This window comes from Narcine bancroftii, chromosome 2 (assembly GCF_036971445.1).
Source record: "Narcine bancroftii isolate sNarBan1 chromosome 2, sNarBan1.hap1, whole genome shotgun sequence".
NCBI lineage: Eukaryota > Metazoa > Chordata > Chondrichthyes > Torpediniformes > Narcinidae > Narcine > Narcine bancroftii.
This window is the reverse complement of record NC_091470.1, coordinates 23,261,664-23,285,137: the sequence shown is the minus strand read 5'-3', so window position 1 is coordinate 23,285,137 and position 23,474 is coordinate 23,261,664. Positions and strand designations below refer to the sequence as shown.

Here is a 23,474-nt window from a genome sequence, read left to right as displayed (position 1 = left end):
GAAATCTGGTAGGTAACTTACTCTCTCTACTTTGGGGAGGCACATCTTAATGCCCGTAGTCTGTTAATAGTAAACAACTCCTCTGCTGCTAAAGTAACAGACGAAGTGAAGCCATTAAAAGCATTTTAAAGATAAGCGCAGTTCGGATGATGAGGTTATATTTCCAGTTGAAGAAAATGACAAAAACATGAGAAGAGGAAAAGACTGATGAAATGTTCGTGCCTTTGGCTTCGACTAAAATTGCATGAGCAGGGTGCTGCTTTGCCAAGAAGTCATAGGGAAAATAATAGATTTCAAGCATGAAAACAAGATTTAGTTAGCTACGGTATTTCAAATACTTATAAAAATCAAAGCTAGTCATTACACTGGGTAAATGGATTTGTCTTCCCACTATCCTAACTGACCATCAGACTCTATTTCAATTGTAGTAAGCACATTTTTTTAATGCCACCACAATTATTAAAATGTTACAGAAAGTAAAACACGAATGTCTGCCGACATTGTGATTTGAAGTAAAAACACAACGCTGGAGAAACTCAGTAGGTCAGACAGTGTACTTTATATAGAGAAGATAAAGATATACAACCAATGCTTCAGGCTTCAGCCCCTCATCAAGGTGTAAGCAAAATGTAGCTAGACTGTGGTGGGGGGGAGCACAGGCCCACAGACAAGAGTTAAAAGGTAGAAAAGGGAAGCCACCACGTAAAACAGGGGAAGGGGCATAGCTCTGTGAATGAGGCAGAAAGGGGGTGGAGAGCTAGAGGAAAAGAGACAGAGGGATAGGGAGAGAGGGAGAACGGGGAGTAGTCTAACAGAAACTGAAGATGATGATAATGCCATCTGGTAGGAGGGTGTTCAGACAGAATATTAGGTGTCACACCTCCAATTTACGAAGGGCCTTGGTTTGGCAGTGCATAAGACCATGGACAGACATGCTGATGTGGGAGTAGGGTGTAGACTTCTCTACCACGCTATCCCAGTCTCAATGAAGGGTTCTGGCTCAAAATCTTGACTTTTTATCTTCCATTGATGCTGCTTGACTCGATGAGATTCTCCCAACAGACTGTGCTTAGAGTAAATTCTCAACACATTTAAACCAAACATCTCAAGTCAGCTCTTTTCAGATTCTAGTATTTCTGCCACGAGTTTCCATCTACTTACTCGGAAACATCTTGTGATTTTGATAATTCTATTCATTTACAAATGAATCTTCTTGCCCAAGGAACAATCCTACCTTCCACTGATGTTGGAAGTAAAGACCTACGTCCCTGACATGATTTCAAAAAGCTGGCACTCTTTGACACTTTGGCATCTTCTAAAGTGCGGTGCTTTGGACTGCACACAATACTCGTGATGTCTAACCAATCCGACAGATTGAGGATTAACTTCCAGGCTTTAATAATTAAAGCAGAATATTTTCAAAAGCCTTCTCAAAATTATTCTCCAAACTTCAAACATTTATGTTCAAACAACTCTACTTATTATGATATAATTTAGTTGCCTCTTCAATATTCTTACTACTAAAATGCAGTATTTCATGTATCTCTGCATAACATTGGATCTGCTCTCGAAATAAAGCTATAACAAAATATTTTCATGGCAACTACTCTGATGTCAATATTATGAAAGCCTGTACAAGCTCAAATTTCAAATGGAAAAAACTGTTCCTAAAATGGATATTTTATTGCACAAACCAAATTTCAACTCCCTCAGTTTAACTCTTGATGCATCATTTTATTCATGATCACATACCAAGTGCACCAAAGAGCAAGATGTGCTATGATTTAAAAAAAAAATCAAGGATCATATCACCTCATGATGAACAATTAACTGCATTCCACATATGGGCAAAGAGCTTAAACCAACAGAAGATAAAAGGCATAAGGCTAACCCAAAATCTAATCAGGAAGTTGCTTTCAAAAGCATCATAACTTGGAAATAATTTGCCATTCCTTCACTATTGCTGGGTCAAAATTTGCTGGAATTCACACTTCAAGGACTGCAACTTTTAAACTTGAGACAGTAATAGGCCATTTCGGCTCACGAGCCCGTGCCACCCGAATAACCTACAACCCCCAGTATGTCTCAAATGGTGGGAGGAAACCGGAGACCCCAGGAAAAACACAGACACAGGGAGAACGTATCAACTCCTTATAGTCAGAGCGGGATTTGAACTCTGGCCCCGAACCCGTGCCACCCAAATAACCTACAACCCCCAGAACGTCTTAAATGGTGGGAAAACCAAAGACCCCGGGAAAAACACAGACACAGGGAGAGCGTACGTATCAACTCCTTATAGTCAGAGTGGGATTCGAACCCTGGCCCCGAGCCCGTGCCACCCGAATAACCTACAACCCCCAGAACGTCTTAAATGGTGGGAAAACCGGAGACCCCGGGAAAAACACAGACACAGGGAGAACGTACGTATCAACTCCTTATAGTCAGAGCGGGATTCGAACTCTGGCCCCGAACCCGTGCCACCCAAATAACCTACAACCCCCAGAACGTCTTAAATGGTGGGAAAACCGGAGACCCCGGGAAAAACACAGACACAGAGAGAACGTATCAACTCCTTATAGTCAGAGCGGGATTCGAACCCTGGCCCCGAGCCCGTGCCACCCGAATAACCTACAACCCCCAGTACGTCTCAAATGGTGGGAGGAAACCGGAGACCCCGGGAAAAACACAGACACAGGGAGAACGTATCAACTCCTTATAGTCAGAGCGGGATTCGAACCCTGGACCCGATCGCTGCTGCTGTAACAATGTTGCGCTAGTTGTTACGCTAACTACGTCGCCCCAATTGTTCAAGAACACATCTCCTTTCTGCCTTTTCAAGGGCAATTAAATGCTGGCACAGCCTGCAAAACCCAAATCACGATGAAAAAGCAGGAAAGTTGTAGAATGAGGAAACTAACAAGAATGAACTATGAACGTCAAAACACTGTTTGGACGCTCTATTAACTGACTAGTCAAGAATTCACAACCCTCTTTACCCATAATCTTTCTTGCACTTGCAGGCATGAATATCGATTTGGTGCTTCTTCTACATTCTCACTACAATTTCAGGAGGACCCACTTTCCATAATCACATGTCATCAGAACAGTGTTTGCCTGGTGAAAAGTTAGGACAACACGGAAAAACTCTCTACAAACTCCCCAATCAATGGGGTAACTCCTAACCTGTATCTGCTGTATCTGCTGTATCTGCTGTTGATACTGATGTAGTAGTTGTTGGAGCTGATTATGTTGTTGCATCATGTTGTGCTGCTGGTACTCAATGCGTTGTTGCTGCCACTGGGCAGCTGCTGCCTGCAGCATTTTCAACCTCTCTGCTTCCTCTGGGTTTTCTGGAGGTTGGATGGTGGGCTAAGAAAAGTACAAAATATGATTTCAGAATTATGTCATCTTACAAAATCGTATACAATCCACGCAAGTTACGTCCACCTGCACGCATGGCCAATTGAAAAAAAAATCTTTAAAACTACTCCACAAGGACGTATCCTGTATTAAAAGTACTGCAGACACTGGTCCCCCCTCTCTGCGGCAGCCCAATGTCCCCGATTACCCCACTTCCCACGGTAGCCCCGAAGTCTGTTTCCCACGGAAGCCCCCAAAGTCCCTGTTCCCCGCAGCAGCCCAGAAGCTCCTAAAGCCCCTGCTCTCCACGGCAACCCTAAAGTCTCTGTGGCAGACCGAAATCCCCGCTCCCCGCGATTGGGCAGTATCTTTATTGAAGGTAGTTTACATTCTTCTTTAATGATTCATTTGGTAAACAAATCTTTGAAAAAATTTCTTTATGGTCTCATTTAATCGTTCATGGTGGGCAAACCCAACTTATGACCAACCCGAGTTACAACAACCAATTTGTCGGTCCCAATTACGGTCACAGGTCAAGGACCACCTGTATTTATTTCTTTGATATTGCAAACTCTTGACAAATTTTAGGTTTGCTTATTGTTGTGTTTTCTAGTTTAAAAAAAAATATTTTTATCAAGTTTAACATATAAGCATAAATACAGAATTGACAATTACGTAATAATTCATTTGTATACAAGCAAGCATGAACAAAAAAAAGCCATTTAAAAAAACTAGATAAAACTACATTAATAATTGCTTATACCTTAAGAACATTTAAATGAAATCATCTACGTAACGACGTTAAACCCATTTGTTGAAATAACGTAACAATAAAGGAAAAAAACTAAAAACTAAATTTAAACAATCGCCACCCTCTAATTAAGGTTACCTTATAAATTAATTAAATAAATCAATAATGTGGAACCGTGAGCGACCCTCGGAGAATAGCAATGAACCACGGGAACATACAATAATTGTTAATTCTTCCAATTATATAAAAAAATTTAAGAATGCCCCCCCCCCCCACCCCCACAATGTCATAAATTGAAACTTTCTATCTTTAATATATCTAATTTTTTAGGTTCTTACATTCTTGAGATTCAATTACATTTTTAATAAAAAACCTGATATGGCCCCAAACAAGGCAGAAACCTAACTGCCCAAATACATGTAATTCCTGAACCTGGGGAACTCCAACACGCCACAAATGTTCTCACTTTAAAATAACAAAACAGGGTACTTTTCGAAACCTTGAGACATTCTCTTAAAAAGGCAAAGTTATCAATATCAATGTTCATAAATACGAGCCCTCATCATTGCTAATTTCCATCTTCATTTCCAAAACTGTGATTAAGCATTTTCTGTTTTATTTTTGAGCATGTTTTAGCCTCTCAATCCGTGCCTTCTTTCTGGAACTCCTTCTTCGAATTGTACTCATTAGATGTATGGCTCGTTATAGCATCAAAATGGCCATCATCTAAGGTTACACTTGGATCTAATGTGTTTGTGATAAAGATAATCTATCCTTTTTAATTCTTCTTCATCAGACACACCATTTACAGCAAAAATGACCATCACACCTTAATTGAAGGCCTTCTTTCAGCTGATGCTGCAATCATTTAAGAACAAAAGCTGTGCCACGGTGCCCAATGGGAGCTGAATCCATGATTTTGCTATGTCGATACAAGATGATTTAATGCTGACCTGATCGAGTTGTGGAGGGAGATGGGAAAAGGAAAAGGGCTTCCATTATTTTTTACCACCCAAATTGAATCTTGAGAACTACCCATTAAGACTTTCCTGACCATGATCTCAAAATCCTTAATCCCTCCTTATTTCTTATGTACCTGTCATAATCAATCACCTTTGCACATGCCTAACATAATTTTGGAAAAAAAAAGCCAGCGTCTATTTCAACTAAATCAATGAATGCCATAGAGATTTATTTGCTTTATAAAGTGATGGACGTCACAAAAGTTCAAGTTTATTGTCAGAGTATATACATGACATCACATACAACCCTGAGATCCTTTTTCCTGCAGGCCAGGCAGAATTTTTAATTACAGTAAACTGTAATCTATACTCAAGAAGAAAGAAATGTATACAAAAGACAGAAAATAAATATTCAGTAATAAATAATGAGCAAGGTGAAAAGTCCTTAAATGAGTCTGATGATCGCAGGGTAGAAGCTATTCCCATACCGAGAGGTACAAGTCTTGTGCCACCTGCACCTCTTTCCTGATAGCAGCAGCGAATGCAAAGCATGTCCTTGATGATTGCTGCCACTCTCCAATGGCAGCGTTCCATGCAGATGTTCTCGACGGTAGGGAGCTTTGCCCGTGATGCTCTTGGCTGTTTGAGGCTTTCCTCTCAGAGCTATTGGTGCCCCCATACCAGGCCACAATGAATTCAGTCAGCACGCTTTCCATTACACATCTGCAGAAGTTTCCGATGACATACCGAACCTTCCAAACTCCCGAGAAAGCAGAGGCACTGACGTGCTTTCTTCAAGATGGCATTAGTGCGATAAATCCAGCATAGGTCCCCTGAGAGTTACACTCTCAGGAATTTAAATGTGACCCTCTCCACCTCTGATCCCCCAAAGATCAGTGGACGTACACCTATAGTTTTCTTTTCCTAAAATCTACGATCGGCTCCTTAGTCTTGGTGACATAGGGTGCGAGGCTGTTGTCAGTACAAGTTTCAATCGCCCGCGTGTATGCTAACTCGTTGGTCATTTTAAAACAGCATATGATGGTAGTATTGTCAGCAAATTTGTATATGTTGTTATTATCGAACCGAGTCACAGTCATAGGTGTAGAGCGAGTACAGCAGAAGGGCAAAGTACGCAATCTGATGGTGCTCCAGTGCTGATGGAGATCGTAGAGGTGTTCTTGCCAATCCACACTGACTGGAGTCTTGTGGTGGGGAAATCCAGGATCCAATTGCATTGTGACATTGCGATGGGAGGGTCATGTGAAGTCTCCAGCAGGCAAGGATCAGAAGTAACCTTACCTGCCAATCAAGGGTTGGATCATCCCTTCTAGCTGATATTGATTGGGATCTTGTGAACCAATCACATAGTTAGGTCTGCTCACAGGTGAGCCTGACATGGGATTGGTCCTTGCAAGACACGTTGAAAAAGCCCACATGTGGAGCAGCTGGCTTTCTGTACTGCTCCCTCAAGACCACTGCTGAGCTCCAGGCTGCGGGCCACGGGCAGTCCCGGAGGGCCAAATGCAATGGGCCCATCCTGGATCCCAAGCTGCTAGTGATGCTGGAGATCAGGTTCACGTGTATGTACTCGTTAATTGTGATTAGGTTACTGATTATTCGCTATACCATGTCTGTGGGTGGTGGGTACTGTAGGCTTAATCCTCATTTAATTACTTGGTATATTGTGTCTGTGGGTGGTGGGCCCTGTAGGTTTAACCCTCAGTTAGTTATTTGGTATAGTGTGCCTGTTGGTGGTGGGCACTGTAGCTTTAACCCTCATTTAGTTACTCTGTATACTGTGTCTGTGGGTGGTGGGCACGTAGGTTTGACCATTTAGTTACTAGGTATACCTTGCCTGTGGATGGTGGACACTGGAGCTTTAACCCTCGTTTAGTTACCCTGTATACTGTGTCTGTGGGTGGTAGGTACTGTAGGCTTAATCCTCGTTTAGTTACTTGGTATATTGTGTCTGTGGGTGGTGGGCCCTGTAGGTTTAACCCTCAGTTAGTTATTTGGTACAGTGTGCCTGTTGGTGATGGGCACTGGAGCTTTAACCCTCATTTAGTTACTCTGTATACTGTGTCTGTGGGTGGTGGGCACATAGGTTTGACCCTCATTTAGTTATTCGGTATACCATGCCTGTGGGTGGTGGACATTGGAGGTTTCACCCTCATTTAGTTACTCTGTATACTGTGTCTGTGGGTGGTGGGCACGTAGGTTTGACCCTCATTTCGTTACTCGGTATACCATGCCTGTGGGTGGTGGACATTGGAGGTTTCACCCTTGTTTAGTTACTCTGTATACTGTGGGTGGTGGGCACTATAGGTTTGATTCTCCGTGTCTGTGGTGGTAGACATTGTAGGTCTGGCCCTTATTTAGTTTCTAGGTATAACGTGCCTGTGGGTGGTAGGTGCTGTAGGTTTGACCCTCATTTAGCTTCCCAGTATAACATGCCTGTGGGTGGTGGGAGCTGTAGTTTTAATCCTCGTTTCACAATCAGGAGTTTAGATTGTTTAGTAGTTATTGACTTGCACCCAATGTGTAGTTATTTGGGTATTTATTGCTGTGCATACATGAGTGTGTGCCTTTTGGTGAATTCCCCTGTGCATAAATAAAGACCACAGTTGAATACTAATATGTCCAACTTTAATTCTCTTTGAACCCATCAAGCTATTCTGAGCCCAATTGGTATTGAGGCTCAGGTCTTGGATTTGAGGATATGATGGTGTTGAATGCAGTCAATCAAGAGCATCCTGATATATGCATCTTTGCTGTTTAGATGTTTCAGAGTTTTGTGTTGAGTTAGTGAGATAACATCTGAAATCGACCTGTTGCTACAGTAGGCAATTTGGAACGGATCCATGTCACCACTCATACAAGAGCTGATATGCTTCAACACAAGCTTCTAAAAACTTCACTATGGATGTGAGGGCCACTACTTGCTGATAGTTTAGGCAGGTTAGCATTTTATTCCTGAGCACTGGATTGATTAAAGCCTTTTGAAATAGGTGTGTACTAGTCCCTGTTGGAATGAGATATTGAAGATATCCATGAATACACGAGCTTGTTAGTTGCCATAGGATTTCAGTATTCACCCAGGTACTTGTCAGAACAAAATGCTTTCCTTGGATTAACTCCTGCAGGCAGTTCGCATGTCACTTCGGATACTGACAGTAAAAGATCATGCGGTGAAGAGAAATATTTTTTCTTCATGCCAGACAAATAAAATTTTGAAAATATGGATAATTATTTGCAACAGAGGGTAATTAAAAGTCAACAGACCAGTTGACTGGTCTTTGTGTCGAGGTAAAAGTTAATGAAGAAAATATTTAGTGGTGGTAGAGGCTGATTAAAAAAGGGGGCATTTTAGTCTCAGATAGGCACATTGATGTAAGAAAAACAGTGGGGAGGGGGGGGGGGGAAGAAAAGCTGGGTCTAACAGGCAGTGAGGGAAGGAAGGGTTGATTGATATGGAGTAGGTTTCTACAAACCGGCATAACACCGTGGACCAAAGGGCCCCTACTGAGCTATATTGTTCTATGTCACTATGTTCTATGTGACAGGATTGTGGACAAAACAGCTGACTAAACATGCATAATGAAATAACTGGGGCAGGAAAGTTGCTAAATGATAGTCATCTATGGATTATGAATCTGTATGAGAGGTAGCGCAAGATATTGAAATGCAGAGGTTCAATTCATGATATTGATCAGTGAGTCATCTTGACAGAAATTACAAAATGTATTTTTCATTTTATCATAAATTTACAAATGATAAAATCTAAATTACAACTTTATCTCTGCTGTCTTTAAATCCTTGAATTCCCCACATGACAGCACTGTGGGAGGAACATTATCAGGTCTCCAGGGGTTGAAGACAAGGCACATCACCACCTTCTCAAGGTGAATTAAGAATGACCCTGAAAGTGACATCCTTGACCCAAAAACAAACTGGAAAACATCGAGTTTCAAAGAAATACGCTTCAGCACTGTTTATTTGTCGCAAATATATGAAGATTGACAGTTCACTATTTGGAGCTGGGTGTAAAGGGTTGCATTGGTATAAAACTGGAGAAACAAAGCACCACAACTACATAACAACATGGAATTTATTGAAAAAAAATCAATCAACATCATTACAGTCAACATTTCTCATTTATTATTCTTTCGAGCTGGAATTTCAACAATTTAAAATGGAATCATTTATCTTTTAATGCACTCTATTTCTAGACAAAAATTAATCATTTTGCCATGTGCCTGCCTATTTCCATCTTATGTTTTTTTCTTTTCTTCACATCTGCTTTAACATTCACAAGTTTCATAAGATCTGCAAACTATGAAATATGTTCCGTATTCTCAAAACCAGGCCATTATTAAACTTTAAAAAGCAGTATTCTAATATTGAAAATACCTGCATCTGAAGAGGCACCCACAAAAGACCAATTACTTTGCCAATATTGTACTTCTTCTCCTATAACTTTTATTTTCCTCTCAAAAGTTTGAGAATCTATATACCTCCCAAGTCCATGGATTGATTTTTTTTTTTCTCTACACTTGTACCAAGATTTCAAAATAATTTTTGCCATTCAAGTACTGTACACATCTACCCTATATCCCATGGTATAAAATGACTCTGTATGGGACGAGCCTGGAATTTCCATCTAAAATGGTGGTTATGAGCGATACCCTTTGTGTAAGACGACTCCCTCCCCATTCCAAAATCTGTCACTTACTGCCGACCAGTGGATGCTGTTAAAAGCAATGCGCAATATTTTAATAACAAATGATAATTTAAAGGTTTAAATTTTATTTGGATATTTTAAAATAAACCATTGTCAGATACTGTAACAGGCCATTTAAAGTCTGTATTGAGCCAACAGCAGATGGCTGATGGACTCTGCGGACTAAAGGTGCGTGAGATTATGGTGGAATCGGCAGGAATTTCGTCACCAAGGCAGGAACTTGAGATCCTTTGCATAGGACAACCCAATTTTAAGGTGAAATTTTTAAGCTTTGTATACAACAGCATCTTCTTTGGCTTGGCTTCGCGGACGAAGATTTATGGAGGGGGTAAAAGTCCACGTCAGCTGCAGGCTCGTTTGTGGCTGACAAGTCCGATGCAGGACAGGCAGACACGGTTGCAGCGGTTGCAGGGGAAAATTGGTTGGTTGGGGTTGGGTGTTGGGTTTTTCCTCCTTTGCCTTTTGTCAGTGAGGTGGGCTCTGCGGTCTTCTTCAAAGGAGGTTGCTGCCCGCTAAACTGTGAGGCGCCAAGATGCACGGTTTGAGGCGATATCAGCCCACTGGCGGTATATACAGTATACAAACATACAGTTTGAGTCAAAGCTATCTATAAATATACTATTAATTTCCTCAAGTGTGTCAGCAGAAAAAGACATCAACTGACTTTCATTCACAACTTGCAAGATGTTCGACAAGCTTTTATGTCACCTGAAATACAAAGCTGTCAAAATTCCTTTTTAATAACAAATGGAATGCCATGAATGTAAATGAAAGAGGGGCAAAAGGGACTCACCGTATCTACCTTTGCTTCTTCAGGTGGTGGAGGTGGAGGCATCTCTTCTTTGGGAGGTGGAGGAGGTGGCTGCGTTTTGGACGTCTCGTAAGGTGGAACTGGTGGCAATGGTGGTTGTGTAGCATAAGAGCCCTTGGCCTCTCCAGGTATTTGCTGTGCAGATTCACAGATCTGATTCATTTCTGCACTCTGGCTCTGTTCTTCCTGACCTTCATACTGTTGGCCTCCAAGCTTCTGACCTTCATACTGTTGGCCTCCAAGCTTCTGACCTTCATACTGTTGGCCTCCAAGCTTCTGACCTTCATACTGTTGGCCTCCAAGCTTCTGACCTTCATACTGTTGGCCTCCAAGCTTCTGACCTTCATACTGTTGGCCTCCAAGCTTCTGACCTTCATACTGTTGGCCTCCAAGCTTCTGACCTTCATACTGTTGGCCTCCAAGCTTCTGACCTTCATACTGTTGGCCTCCAAGCTTCTGCAAGTTCTGCATATGCTGTTGATACCAATATTGTTGTTGCTGTTAACAGAATATAAAGAATTCACATCAATTTGTAGAAGGTAACCTCTCATTTTCCCACATTATATCCTGTCTGCCAAATTTATAAGGAATATTATTGATTTCTTTTTGCATACTTGGTTCCTCTCACCACTTCATTTCCTACCACTATTTGTATCAACAACAAATGTGGCTACAATGCAAATGGTCCTGTCATTTATATCAATACACATTTGTCAAACATGAGTTCATAGAACTGATTCCCACTCATTTTAGCTTGACAACCTAAAATTATCCAGATTCCACTTTGTTAATTGATAAATTCTATACCCTTGCTGTTATATAACCCCCAAAGACGCAAGCTCTTACTTTCTGCATTAATAATGCATTTCCATTCCTATTCTTCTCCCCATCAATTTATCCTTGCGGAGCTGCAATGGCAATAATCATCCAGAATGAGCCCTGAAGTCTTGCTACTTTTCTTTTCAATTCTTTGTCCAGCTCCCTTTCCTGTTATTTCAGAACAGGATTTTATCTGAGCTTCAGACCACTAGAGCTTAAACCCTGTACATCCTCTAGATGAATGAGATCTGGAATCATCACATAACCATCTGCAGAAGAACACATGATAACCAAATTTCTTTCACTTCAGCTATATGGAGAGGTGAAACAAACTTATATTGTTTTCCGGCTAAAGGGAGTCCTGATAGATGTTTCTAAAATTAGAAAAGACATCGATATGGTGGATAGTCAGAATTCTTTTCCAAGAGTAAAAATGTCAAATGCAAGAAGATGCGCATTTAAGATGGGCGGGGGTGGGGAGGCAAATGTTTTTTTAACAGAGAAAAGTAGGCTCCAGGGTAGTTGCTGGAACAGTTATAATAGTAGCATTTAAGAGGCTTCTCAAAAGACATTAGTATGTAGGGAAGATGTGCATCACATGCAAGCAACAAAGATTTTGTTTAATTTGGCACTGTTTGGCTCAGATATCATGGTATCAGGGGCCAATGGGCTTGTTCCTGTGTTGTACTGTTCCACTACAATTGATTTTTGAAGGAGAATCCACTGGAGTCTGCTTTAGCTATCTCTTCTTGCCAATCACACCTTTCTAGAAGTTTGTCTTTTTTAACCGTAGCATTAAAATGACCCCAGGATATAGGCCAAAGGAATTTTCAGACAATGTAGAATTTCTCCTTGGCTTCGTCCAGAGTTGCCAAGGAAAAGTTATATGTACTGATAACCACAGTATGCTAAATCTGCATTACCAGTAAGCCATAGGATCTGATGAAGTGGCTTTGAACTCGAACATTAACTTTCTTTCTCATCCCACAAGAATGTCCTGACATGCTGAATATTTTCAGCACCTTCTATTTTTATTTTAGATTTCCAGCAGTTAGCACAATGCCTTCACAGCGCCAGCGATCAGGACCAGGGTACGAATCTGGTTCTGCAAAGGGTTTGTACATTCTCCTCATGCCTGTGTGGATTTTCCTCAGGAACTACAGTTTCCTCCCACTGTTCGAAACGTTACGAGGGTGTAGGTTAATTGGGGGGCTGAAACGGCCTGTTACCATACTGTATGTCTAAATGTAAACTTTAAATTTAGACGAATTAGACATTGTTGAAACCAAGTCATCTCCATTCCAGAACCCATATAGCTCACTTTGGCACTGGTCATGCAGCAGGTGTATGCAGAGAATGTTTCTCTATGTGACATTCTAAGGCTGATTTGCAAGATGTTAGAAACTTGTTCAATGAAGCAAAGATGGATATGGGTATTGACTTCAAATCCACAAAGTCCTCAACCACCCTAGTCCCACTGTACATCACTGACATCACTGACAATGTATGGCCACAACAGGTCTCTGATATCAAGAGCAACCCTTCAATGAATTAAAGCATCACTGATAAAATTGCATTCAGCATGCCAGCTCAATCTGGGCTGTCTGAGGAAACGAGTGTATTGTACGAAGGTCAACACAAATTCCAGAACAAAACTCAGATGACTGGGATGTGGTAATCCCTCATCTCCATGTCTACTTTTGTAACAAGGAATTCTGACACCTGGCAGCCCAAATACTGGACAGATACTATGAATGCTGTCACCAGGAAACCTTTTAAACTCACAGATAGGATTATTGGTGCCTTCTCCTGGACATTGTCGTCAACATAAATGGCTCTAATTATGATTTACACAAAAATGTAAAAAAGATGAAGATACATAATCAACGTTCTGGGCTTGAGCCCGTCCTCAAGGTATGAGCTAAAAGCAGACAGGCATCTAAATAAAATGGTGGGGGAGGACCTTGGGGCCATGATGTCATATGGACAAGGTGGGAGGGCATAAGAGAAAGAGAGAATAGCTTTCATAATGCAGAGTGTGGGGAGGGGGGGCAGGAAATGGAGGGTTGGGGAAGTTAGAGGGGAAAGTGGAGGGTTGGGGAGGTAGAGGGTCCACGTGTCAGATAGGGGAGGTTAGAGGGGGAGGTAGAGGGTACAGCGGCTCAGAGTTTCCTGGTGACAGCATTCATAGTATCTCTCCAGTATTTGGGCTGCCAGGTGTCAGAATTCCTTATTACAAAAGTAGACATGGAGACCAGGGATTACCACATCAGATGAAAGTGGGAACTCAGAGGAGAGGGGAGCTGGGGTATAGATGAGCAGCCCTAATTATGCTCAATGAACTCTGATGGTGAGGCAATATCACACCCTACACTTGAAATAGAAGAAACCACCATGAAAGAGTTCAACATCCCTACTTATTTATGGAAACAATTCTCTTATGATGCTGTATCGCTCAATAAAATTTCTAATCTTATCTTTTTTTGATTTCAGTTAATTACAGTCTAGATCAGGATCCATTATGATGATATTTCAAACAGAAATTGAAGTGCACTTCCCAATTAAATTAGGTAAATGGACAGCCTACTATGGGATTCTCATAACTGAAGTAAGTGACATACTAACTTTCTGGGAAGAAAAAAAACACTAATCTACCCATTCAGAAATCCCTGCTGTGTGCTTTCTGACAATTAGATCGAAATGTAAGAATTGGTCAGGCTTCAGTTACAAGTAGTAGCATATTGATAGTTTATACAAAATGAATATATATTTTCAACAGAATGCCTTGTACTTACTTGATAAGAGCCATTTATTGCTTTGGAGAAATCGTTAGCTTTTTTGTCACTAGATGTAGCCACAGAGCTCGTTGATGTTGACTGAAATAGATGGAAAGCAAGAAGCGTTAATATGTAAATATTAGAGCCTCAGTGTTTCTTTTGACGTATATTAAAATGTGTTTTTTTTGGTTGTTGTTTTTGGAACTCAAAGATATTTTAAACAGTATATACAGAGGACTCAATACACTCATAGCAACTACAATTAATGTAGTTTCTATACAACCAACATTTGCCCTGATAAAATGTAATGCTGAAATCCCATTAATTGAACTGAACTTGCCATTTGCACACTGACATGTCTGTCCATGGTTGAAGCCACATGCAAATTAGAAGAACTCCATCTTGTCCAACAAGATGCCATCAATATGGCCTTCTCCAATTTCTGCTAACCTCCCCCATTTTTCTCCCAGATACCCCCCTTGCTTTCTTGATCCCGCCAGTCTCATTCCTCTTCCTCTTTTCTCCTTCCCTGCTCTCTCTACCTGCCCATCGCCCACCCACTTCCCTTCATTCTATTCTATTGTTCTCCTATCAGTGTGCATCTTTCTTAGCCCTATTGCTCCCATCTTATTTTTTCCCCAATCCTTCCCTGTCCCATCTGTATTAACCCATTAACTGCCAGCTCATTCTCTTTTCCATCCCCCACCTTTCTATTTGGCTTCTTGCCCTCTGACCAGTCCTGATGAAGAATTTCAGCCTGAGACTTTGACTATCTATTGCCGAACCCATTAAATTCAACAAATAATTTGTGTGTTCCACCAGTTTTCCAGCATCTGTACACTTTCTTGTGAGCTTGAAGTATTTGAATAGGTGATCCAATTTTGCTATCATCTAGCTGACTTTTAATATTGTTTAATAGTGATTTTCCAGTGTCACCTACAACCCATATAACCATATAACCACTTACAGCACAGAACAGGCCAGTTCGGGCCTACTAGTCCATGCCGGAGCAAATCCCCTACCTCCAAGTCCCACTGACCAGCACCCGGTCCATACCCCTCCAGTCCTCACCTCTCCATGTAAATATAACCATATTACCACTTACAGCACAGAACAGGCCAGTTCGGCCCTACTAGTCCATGCCGGAGCAAATCCCCACCCTCCTAGTCCCACTGACCAGCACCCGGTCCATACCCCTCCAGTCCTCTCCACTCCATGTAAATATAACCATATAACCGCTTACAGCACAGAACAGGCCAGTTCGGCCCTACTAGTCCATGCCGTAGCAAATCCCCACCCTCCTGGTCCCACTGACCAGCACCCGGTCCATACCCCTCCAGTCCTCTCCTCTCCATGTAAATATAACCATATAACCGCTTACAGCACAGAACAGGCCAGTTCGGCCCTACTAGTCCATGCCGGAGCAAATCCCCACCCTCCTCATCCCACTGACCAGCACCCGGTCCATACCCCTCCAGTCCTCTCCTCTCCATGTAAATATAACCATATAACCACTTACATCACAGAACAGGCCAGTTCGGCCCTTCTAGTCCATGCCGGTGCAAATTCCCACCCTCCTCGTCCCACTGACCAGCACCCGGTCCATACCCCTCCAGTCCTCTCCTCTCCATGTAAATATAACCATATAACCACTTACATCACAGAACAGGCCAGTTCGGCCCTACTAGTCCATGCCAGAGCAAATCCCCACCCTCCTCGTCCCACTGACCAGCACCCAGTCCATACCCATCCAGTCCTCTCCTCTCCATGTAAATATAACCATATAACCGCTTACAGCACAGAACAGGCCAGTTCGGCCCTACTAGTCCATGCCGGAGAAAATCCCCACCCTCCTCGTCCCACTGACCAGCACCCAGTCCATACGCCTCCAGTCCTCTCCTCTCCATGTAAATATAACCATATAACCGCTTACAGCACAGAACAGGCCAGTTCGGCCCTACTAGTCCATGCCGGAGCAAATCCCCACCCTCCTCGTCCCACTGACCAGCACCCGGTCCATACCCCTCCAGTCCACTCCTCTCCATGTAAATATAACCATATAACCGCTTACAGCACAGAACAGGCCAGTTCGGCCCTACTAGTCCATGCCGGAGCAAATCCCCACCCTCCTCGTCCCACTGACCAGCACCCGGTCCATACCCCTCCAGTCGTCTCCTCTCCATGTAAATATAACCAGATAACCACTTACAGCACAGAACAGGCCAGTTCGGGCCTACTAGTCCATGCCGGAGCAAATCCCCTACCTCCAAGTCCCACTGACCAGCACCCGGTCCATACCCCTCCAGTCCTCTCCTCTCCATGTAAATATAACCATATAACCACTTACATCACAGAACAGGCCAGTTCGGGCCTACTAGTCCATGCCGTAGCAAATCCCCACCTTCCTCGTCCCACTGACCAGCACCCGGTCCATACCCCTCCAGTCCTCTCCTCTCCATGTAAATATAACCATATAACCACTTACAGCACAGAACAGGCCAGTTCGGCCCTACTAGTCCATGCCGGAGCAAATCCCCACCCTCCTAGTCCCACTGACCAGCACCCGGTCCATACCACTCCAGTCCTCTCCACTCCATGTAAATATAACCATATAACCGCTTACAGCACAGAACAGGCCAGTTCGGCCCTACTAGTCCATGCCGTAGCAAATCCCCACCCTCCTGGTCCCACTTACCAGCACCCGGTCCATACCCCTCCAGTCCTCTCCTCTCCATGTAAATATAACCATATAACCGCTTACAGCACAGAACAGGCCAGTTCGGCCCTACTAGTCCATGCCGGAGCAAATCCCCACCCTCCTCATCCCACTGACCAGCACCCGGTCCATACCCCTCCAGTCCTCTCCTCTCCATGTAAATATAACCATATAACCACTTACATCACAGAACAGGCCAGTTCGGCCCTTCTAGTCCATGACGGTGCAAATTCCCACCCTCCTCGTCCCACTCACCAGCACCCGGTCCATACCCCTCCAGTCCTCTCCTCTCCATGTAAATATAACCATATAACCACTTACATCACAGAACAGGCCAGTTCGGCCCTACTAGTCCATGCCAGAGCAAATCCCCACCCTCCTCGTCCCACTGACCAGCACCCAGTCCATACCCCTCCAGTCCTCTCCTCTCCATGTAAATATAACCATATAACCGCTTACAGCACAGAACAGGCCAGTTCGGCCCTACTAGTCCATGCCGGAGAAAATCCCCACCCTCCTCGTCCCACTGACCAGCACCCAGTCCATACCCCTCCAGTCCTCTCCTCTCCATGTAAATATAACCATATAACCGCTTACAGCACAGAACAGGCCAGTTCGGCCCTACTAGTCCATGCCGGAGCAAATCCCCACCCTCCTCGTCCCACTGACCAGCACCCGGTCCATACCCCTCCAGTCCACTCCTCTCCATGTAAATATAACCATATAACCGCTTACAGCACAGAACAGGCCAGTTCGGCCCTACTAGTCCATGCCGGAGCAAATCCCCACCCTCCTCGTCCCACTGACCAGCACCCGGTCCATACCCCTCCAGTCGTCTCCTCTCCATGTAAATATAACCATATAACCACTTACATCACAGAACAGGCCAGTTCGGGCCTACTAGTCCATGCCGTAGCAAATCCCCACCTTCCTCGTCCCACTGACCAGCACCCGGTCCATACCCCTCCAGTCCTCTCCTCTCCATGTAAATATAACCATATAACCACTTACAGCACAGAACAGGCCAGTTCGGCCCTACTAGTCCATGCCGGAGCAAATCCCCACGCTCCTCGTCCCACTGACCAGCACCCAGTCCATACCCCTCCAGGCCTCTCCTCTCCATGTAAATATAACCATATAACCGCTTACAGCACAGAACAGGCCAGTTCGGCCCTACTAGTCCATGCCGTAACAAATCCCCACCCTCCTAGTCCCACTGACCAGCACCCGGTCCATACCCCTCCAGTCCTCTCCTCTCCATGTAAATATAACCATATAACCACTTACATCACAGAACAGGCCAGTTCGGCCCTACTAGTCCATGCCAGAGCAAATCCCCACCCTCCTCGTCCCACTGACCAGCACCCAGTCCATACCCCTCCAGTCCACTCCTCTCCATGTAAATATAACCATATAACCGCTTACAGCACAGAACAGGCCAGTTCGGCCCTACTAGTCCATGCCGGAGCAAATCCCCACCCTCCTCGTCCCACTGACCAGCACCCGGTCCATACCCCTCCAGTCGTCTCCTCTCCATGTAAATATAACCATATAACCACTTACATCACAGAACAGGCCAGTTCGGCCCTTCTAGTCCATGCCGGTGCAAATTCCCACCCTCCTCGTCCCACTGACCAGCACCCGGTCCATACCCCTCCAGTCCTCTCCTCTCCATGTAAATATAACCATATAACCACTTACATCACAGAACAGGCCAGTTCGGCCCTACTAGTCCATGCCAGAGCAAATCCCCACCCTCCTCGTCCCACTGACCAGCACCCAGTCCATACCCCTCCAGTCCTCTCCTCTCCATGTAAATATAACCATATAACCGCTTACAGCACAGAACAGGCCAGTTCGGCCCTACTAGTCCATGCCGGAGAAAATCCCCACCCTCCTCGTCCCACTGACCAGCACCCAGTCCATACCCCTCCAGTCCTCTCCTCTCCATGTAAATATAACCATATAACCGCTTACAGCACAGAACAGGCCAGTTCGGCCCTACTAGTCCATGCCGGAGCAAATCCCCACCCTCCTCGTCCCACTGACCAGCACCCGGTCCATACCCCTCCAGTCCACTCCTCTCCATGTAAATATAACCATATAACCGCTTACAGCACAGAACAGGCCAGTTCGGCCCTACTAGTCCATGCCGGAGCAAATCCCCACCCTCCTCGTCCCACTGACCAGCACCCGGTCCATACCCCTCCAGTCGTCTCCTCTCCATGTAAATATAACCATATAACCACTTACATCACAGAACAGGCCAGTTCGGGCCTACTAGTCCATGCCGTAGCAAATCCCCACCTTCCTCGTCCCACTGACCAGCACCCGGTCCATACACCTCCAATCCTCTCCTCTCCATGTAAATATAACCATATAACCACTTACAGCACAGAACAGGCCAGTTCGGCCCTACTAGTCCATGCCGGAGAAAATCCCCACCCTCCTCGTCCCACTGACCAGCACCTGGTCCATACCCCTCCAGTCCTCTCCTCTCCATGTAAATATAACCATATAACCGCTTACAGCACAGAACAGGCCAGTTCGGCCCTACTAGTCCATGCCGGAGCAAATCCCCACCCTCCTCATCCCACTGACCAGCACCCGGTCCATACCCCTCCAGTCCTCTCCTCTCCATGTAAATATAACCATATAACCACTTACATCACAGAACAGGCCAGTTCGGCCCTACTAGTCCATGCCGGAGCAAATCCCCACCCTCCTCGTCCCACTGACCAGCACCCGGTCCATACCCCTCCAATCCTCTCCTCTCCATGTAAATATAACCATATAAATACTTACAGCACAGAACAGGCCAGTTCGGCCCTACTAGTCCATGCCGGAGCAAATCCCCACCCTCCTAGTCCCACTGACCAGCACCCGGTCCATACCCCTCCAGTCCTCTCCTCTCCATGTCAATATAACCATATAACCACTTACATCACAGAACAGGCCTGTTCGGCCCTACTAGTCCATGCCGGAGCAAATCCCCACCCTCCTAGTCCCACTGACCAGCACCCGGTCCATACCCCTCCAGTCCTCTCCTCTCCATGTAAATATAACCATATAACCACTTACAGCACAGAACAGGCCAGTTCGGCCCTACTAGTCCATGCCGGAGAAAATCCCCACCCTCCTAGTCCCACTGACCAGCACCCAGTCCATACCCCTCCAGTCCTCTCCTCTCCATGTCAATATAACCATATAACCGCTTACAGCACAGAACAGGCCAGTTCGGCCCTACTAGTCCATGCCGGAGCAAATCCCCACCCTCCTAGTCCCACTGACCAGCACGTGAAGAAAAATATTATTTCTCATAAATTGACTAGAATATTTTGAAAAAACTTTCAAAACCCTGTTTATAACCAGCCCAACAAAACCATTATAAACCAGCAATAAAAAAAAATTAACATACAATTATGTTTCACAATACATTTTCTCCTTATTTAGTGTTATTCTTGGGTTCCCTAAAACACAGAATATTCTTGAAGACTCGTCTTCAAATCTCATTATTACTCCAAATGTCCACACTTCTTGTAACCTATCTTAGAAAGATAATCCAGCAAGTCCAACTGCACACCCTCATTAACCCACTGTTCTTTTATCAACATTAAAGGTTCTCTAACCTGATGTCCAAACACAATTTCAAAAAAGGTTGAAACCTAATGAATCCTGCACCTCCTCCCTTGCTGCAAATAACAATAAATGGATCCCTTCGTCCCAATCTTTTCCATTCTCCACACAATAAACCCTCATCACATTTTTAAGAGTAAAATGCAATCTTTCCAAAGCTCCCCGAGTTTCAGGATGATACGCAGATAAAGTGATCTGTTTTATTCCCAACTCATAAATGAACTGCTGAAACAACCCGGACGTAAAGTTAGATCCCTGATCTCTTTAGGTAATACAAAAACTGTGAAAAATCTTTTCAGAACCTTTACCACCATTTTGGCTTTAATATTTCTTAATGGTATAGCCTCTGGAAATCTCGACGCTTGTCTCCGCTCCATCCTCAACATCCATTGGAGCGCTCACACCCCTAACGTCGAAGTACTCGAGATGGCAGAGGTCGACAGCATCGAGTCCACGCTGCTGAAGATCCAGCTGCGCTGGATGGGTCACGTCTCCAGAATGGAGGACCATCGCCTTCCCAAGATCGTATTATATGGCGAGCTCTCCACTGGCCACCGTGACAGAGGTGCACCAAAGAAAAGGTACAAGGACTGCCTAAAGAAATCTCTTGGTGCCTGCCACATTGACCACCGCCAGTGGGCTGATAACGCCTCAAACCGTGCATCTTGGCGCCTCACAGTTTGGCGGGCAGCAGCCTCCTTTGAAGAAGACCGCAGAGCCCACCTCACTGACAAAAGGCAAAGGAGGAAAAACCCAACACCCAACCCCAACCAACCAATTTTCCCTTGCAACCGCTGCAATCGTGTCTGCCTGTCCCGCATCGGACTGGTCAGCCACAAACGAGCCTGCAGCTGACGTGGACTTTTTACCCCCTCCATAAATCTTCGTCCGCGAAGCCAAGCCAAAGAAAGACATATACTTGTTAATAAGTACGGATTCCCAGACTTAGCTTGAGGCAGGGGACCTACACAATAGTGAAAGGTTCCCCAACAACAGGAATAGGTTTCAATGGAACTACTGGAGGAGCCTGGTTAGGTTTCCCCACAACCTGACAAAAGTGACGTGTCTGGCACCAATTTACAACATCCTTCTTCAAACCAGGCCAAAAAAATTGTCTCAAAATCTTATTCATGGGTTTCTTTACACCAAGATGACCACCCAAAAGTGTACGGTGGGCTAGATTTAAAATTTCATTCCAGTAATTTTTAGGAACAAGCACTTGATGAATCACCCCCCCCAAAAAAAACTCTTCATTAGCAGGAATATTAAGCGGTTGTAGCAACTACTACGGTAGATGCTATTGTAAAGACAAAGACATAAAGGTAGTCAACTCAAGACTGGTTTATTGCAGACATACACAGACCTTTTATTCCCTGCCTGTTAATGAGCTCATTAGTGAACAGCAGCTGGTCCTGTGCTATGAGCCATTAGCACCTGTGCCTTTAGGCAGGGGCTTCATCTGATCCATTTGCTGTACTTTGGTGCCCAGCACTGCTAGCCCGCGATGTGTCAGGTAAGTCTGTGAACTGACGGTGGCAGCTTGCAATACCATGCTGTGTGCCCGCTACAAGATCTTCATTTTCTCATCAACAATTCACCCTTCAGGTAATAACCACCAGCCATTTCTTTAATCTCTTGTCCAGTTCCTGCTTTGACCCTTAAGTCGACAAGATCTGGATCTGTTTTCTGTTGCTGAGCTTACTATTTCCTTGACAAAGAGAAATCCTTACTCTCACAATTACCCTGCTCTTTCAAAACTATTTAAAAAGCACTGGGCAAGTCTCTATCAACTAAATCTTCTTCAGCTCATTTTCTTAGTCACAAACCTTGTTACAACACATGCAGGATATATGTATATATCTCACAATCCTCTTTAACCTCATTCTTACTAGGCCAATTTGTTAATCTCAAAACTGACTCATTTTATACTAATAAAAATGAATCACCCTGCATGGGCAACTTTGAAATTACTACAACAGGTCCTTTAACTAATTCTGAATTTAGCACTATATTGTGAAGAGATATTGACTCCACCTCACCTCCAACACCTTTAATCAAAGATGTCTCCCTTGTGTCAGTTCTTTGATCAAGAGTTAAAAACACTTTCCAACAACAGTGACTGAGAAGCCCCAGTATCTCTAAGAATTTTAACTGGAACCTGCGATTCTCCTTTTACTGAATTACTGAAACCAAGCCCCCTGACACAAAAGGTTTGAAAACATCCATGACATCCTTACCAGGTATAGAACATCTGCTCCACTTAAATTCAACTGTTTGAATACATGCTTCTGGTAAAACCTCCTTTTCTCGTCTCTTTTCCAATACTAGAGAATTTGTAATAAAATGACCAGGTTTCTTACAAAAATGAAATACAAATCCAGAAGTTCTGTCCTTTCCCACCTTACCTTCATCTTTTCTCTTAACATTCTCTCCAGGCTTAATTTCAGGTTTATTAATCTGCTCCATATTAACCTTCCGAACAGGCTTATTAATCTGTTCCACATTAACTCTCTGAAAAGGCACACTATTCTGAAATGTACTTTTGTGAATTAGAGCATATTCGTTGCTAATCTAGCCATTTGTCGCCACGTCCCCAACGTCTCTCTCATCCAGATATAATTTAATCTCATTTGCAACACACCTTTTAATTTTCTCAATTAATATCAATTCTCTTAATCTGTCAGAATCATTATTTATTCCTTTTGAGGGACACCAACGGTCAAAACATAGAGATTTCTTCAGAGCAAAATCCATATAAGATTGATTCCATTTTTCACCAAACTCCAAAATTTTTGCTATTTGCTTCTGGAACCAACTCATAAGCTTGTTTAACGGTATTATAATTTGTCACTTGCTCTGTAGTCAAACTAGAGGATGCGATTTGTGCTTTTCCCTTCA

The 23,474-nt window shown here is 43.9% G+C and overlaps 1 protein-coding gene across 2 annotated transcripts in view; it reads right to left on the bottom strand.

Moving 5' to 3' along the window:
- The window catches only part of ylpm1 (YLP motif containing 1), a 118,597-nt gene that overhangs the window by 70,289 nt on the left and 24,834 nt on the right, over nt 1-23,474 (bottom strand). For both annotated transcript variants that reach the window (XM_069916107.1, XM_069916106.1), the window contains exons 2-4: nt 14,243-14,323; nt 10,611-11,126; nt 3,184-3,369 (exon numbers count right to left, since the gene is read on the bottom strand). In XM_069916107.1, the coding sequence (XP_069772208.1) occupies nt 3,184-3,369; nt 10,611-11,126; nt 14,243-14,323 (783 nt within the window). The remainder of the gene's footprint in view (nt 1-3,183; nt 3,370-10,610; nt 11,127-14,242; nt 14,324-23,474) is intronic.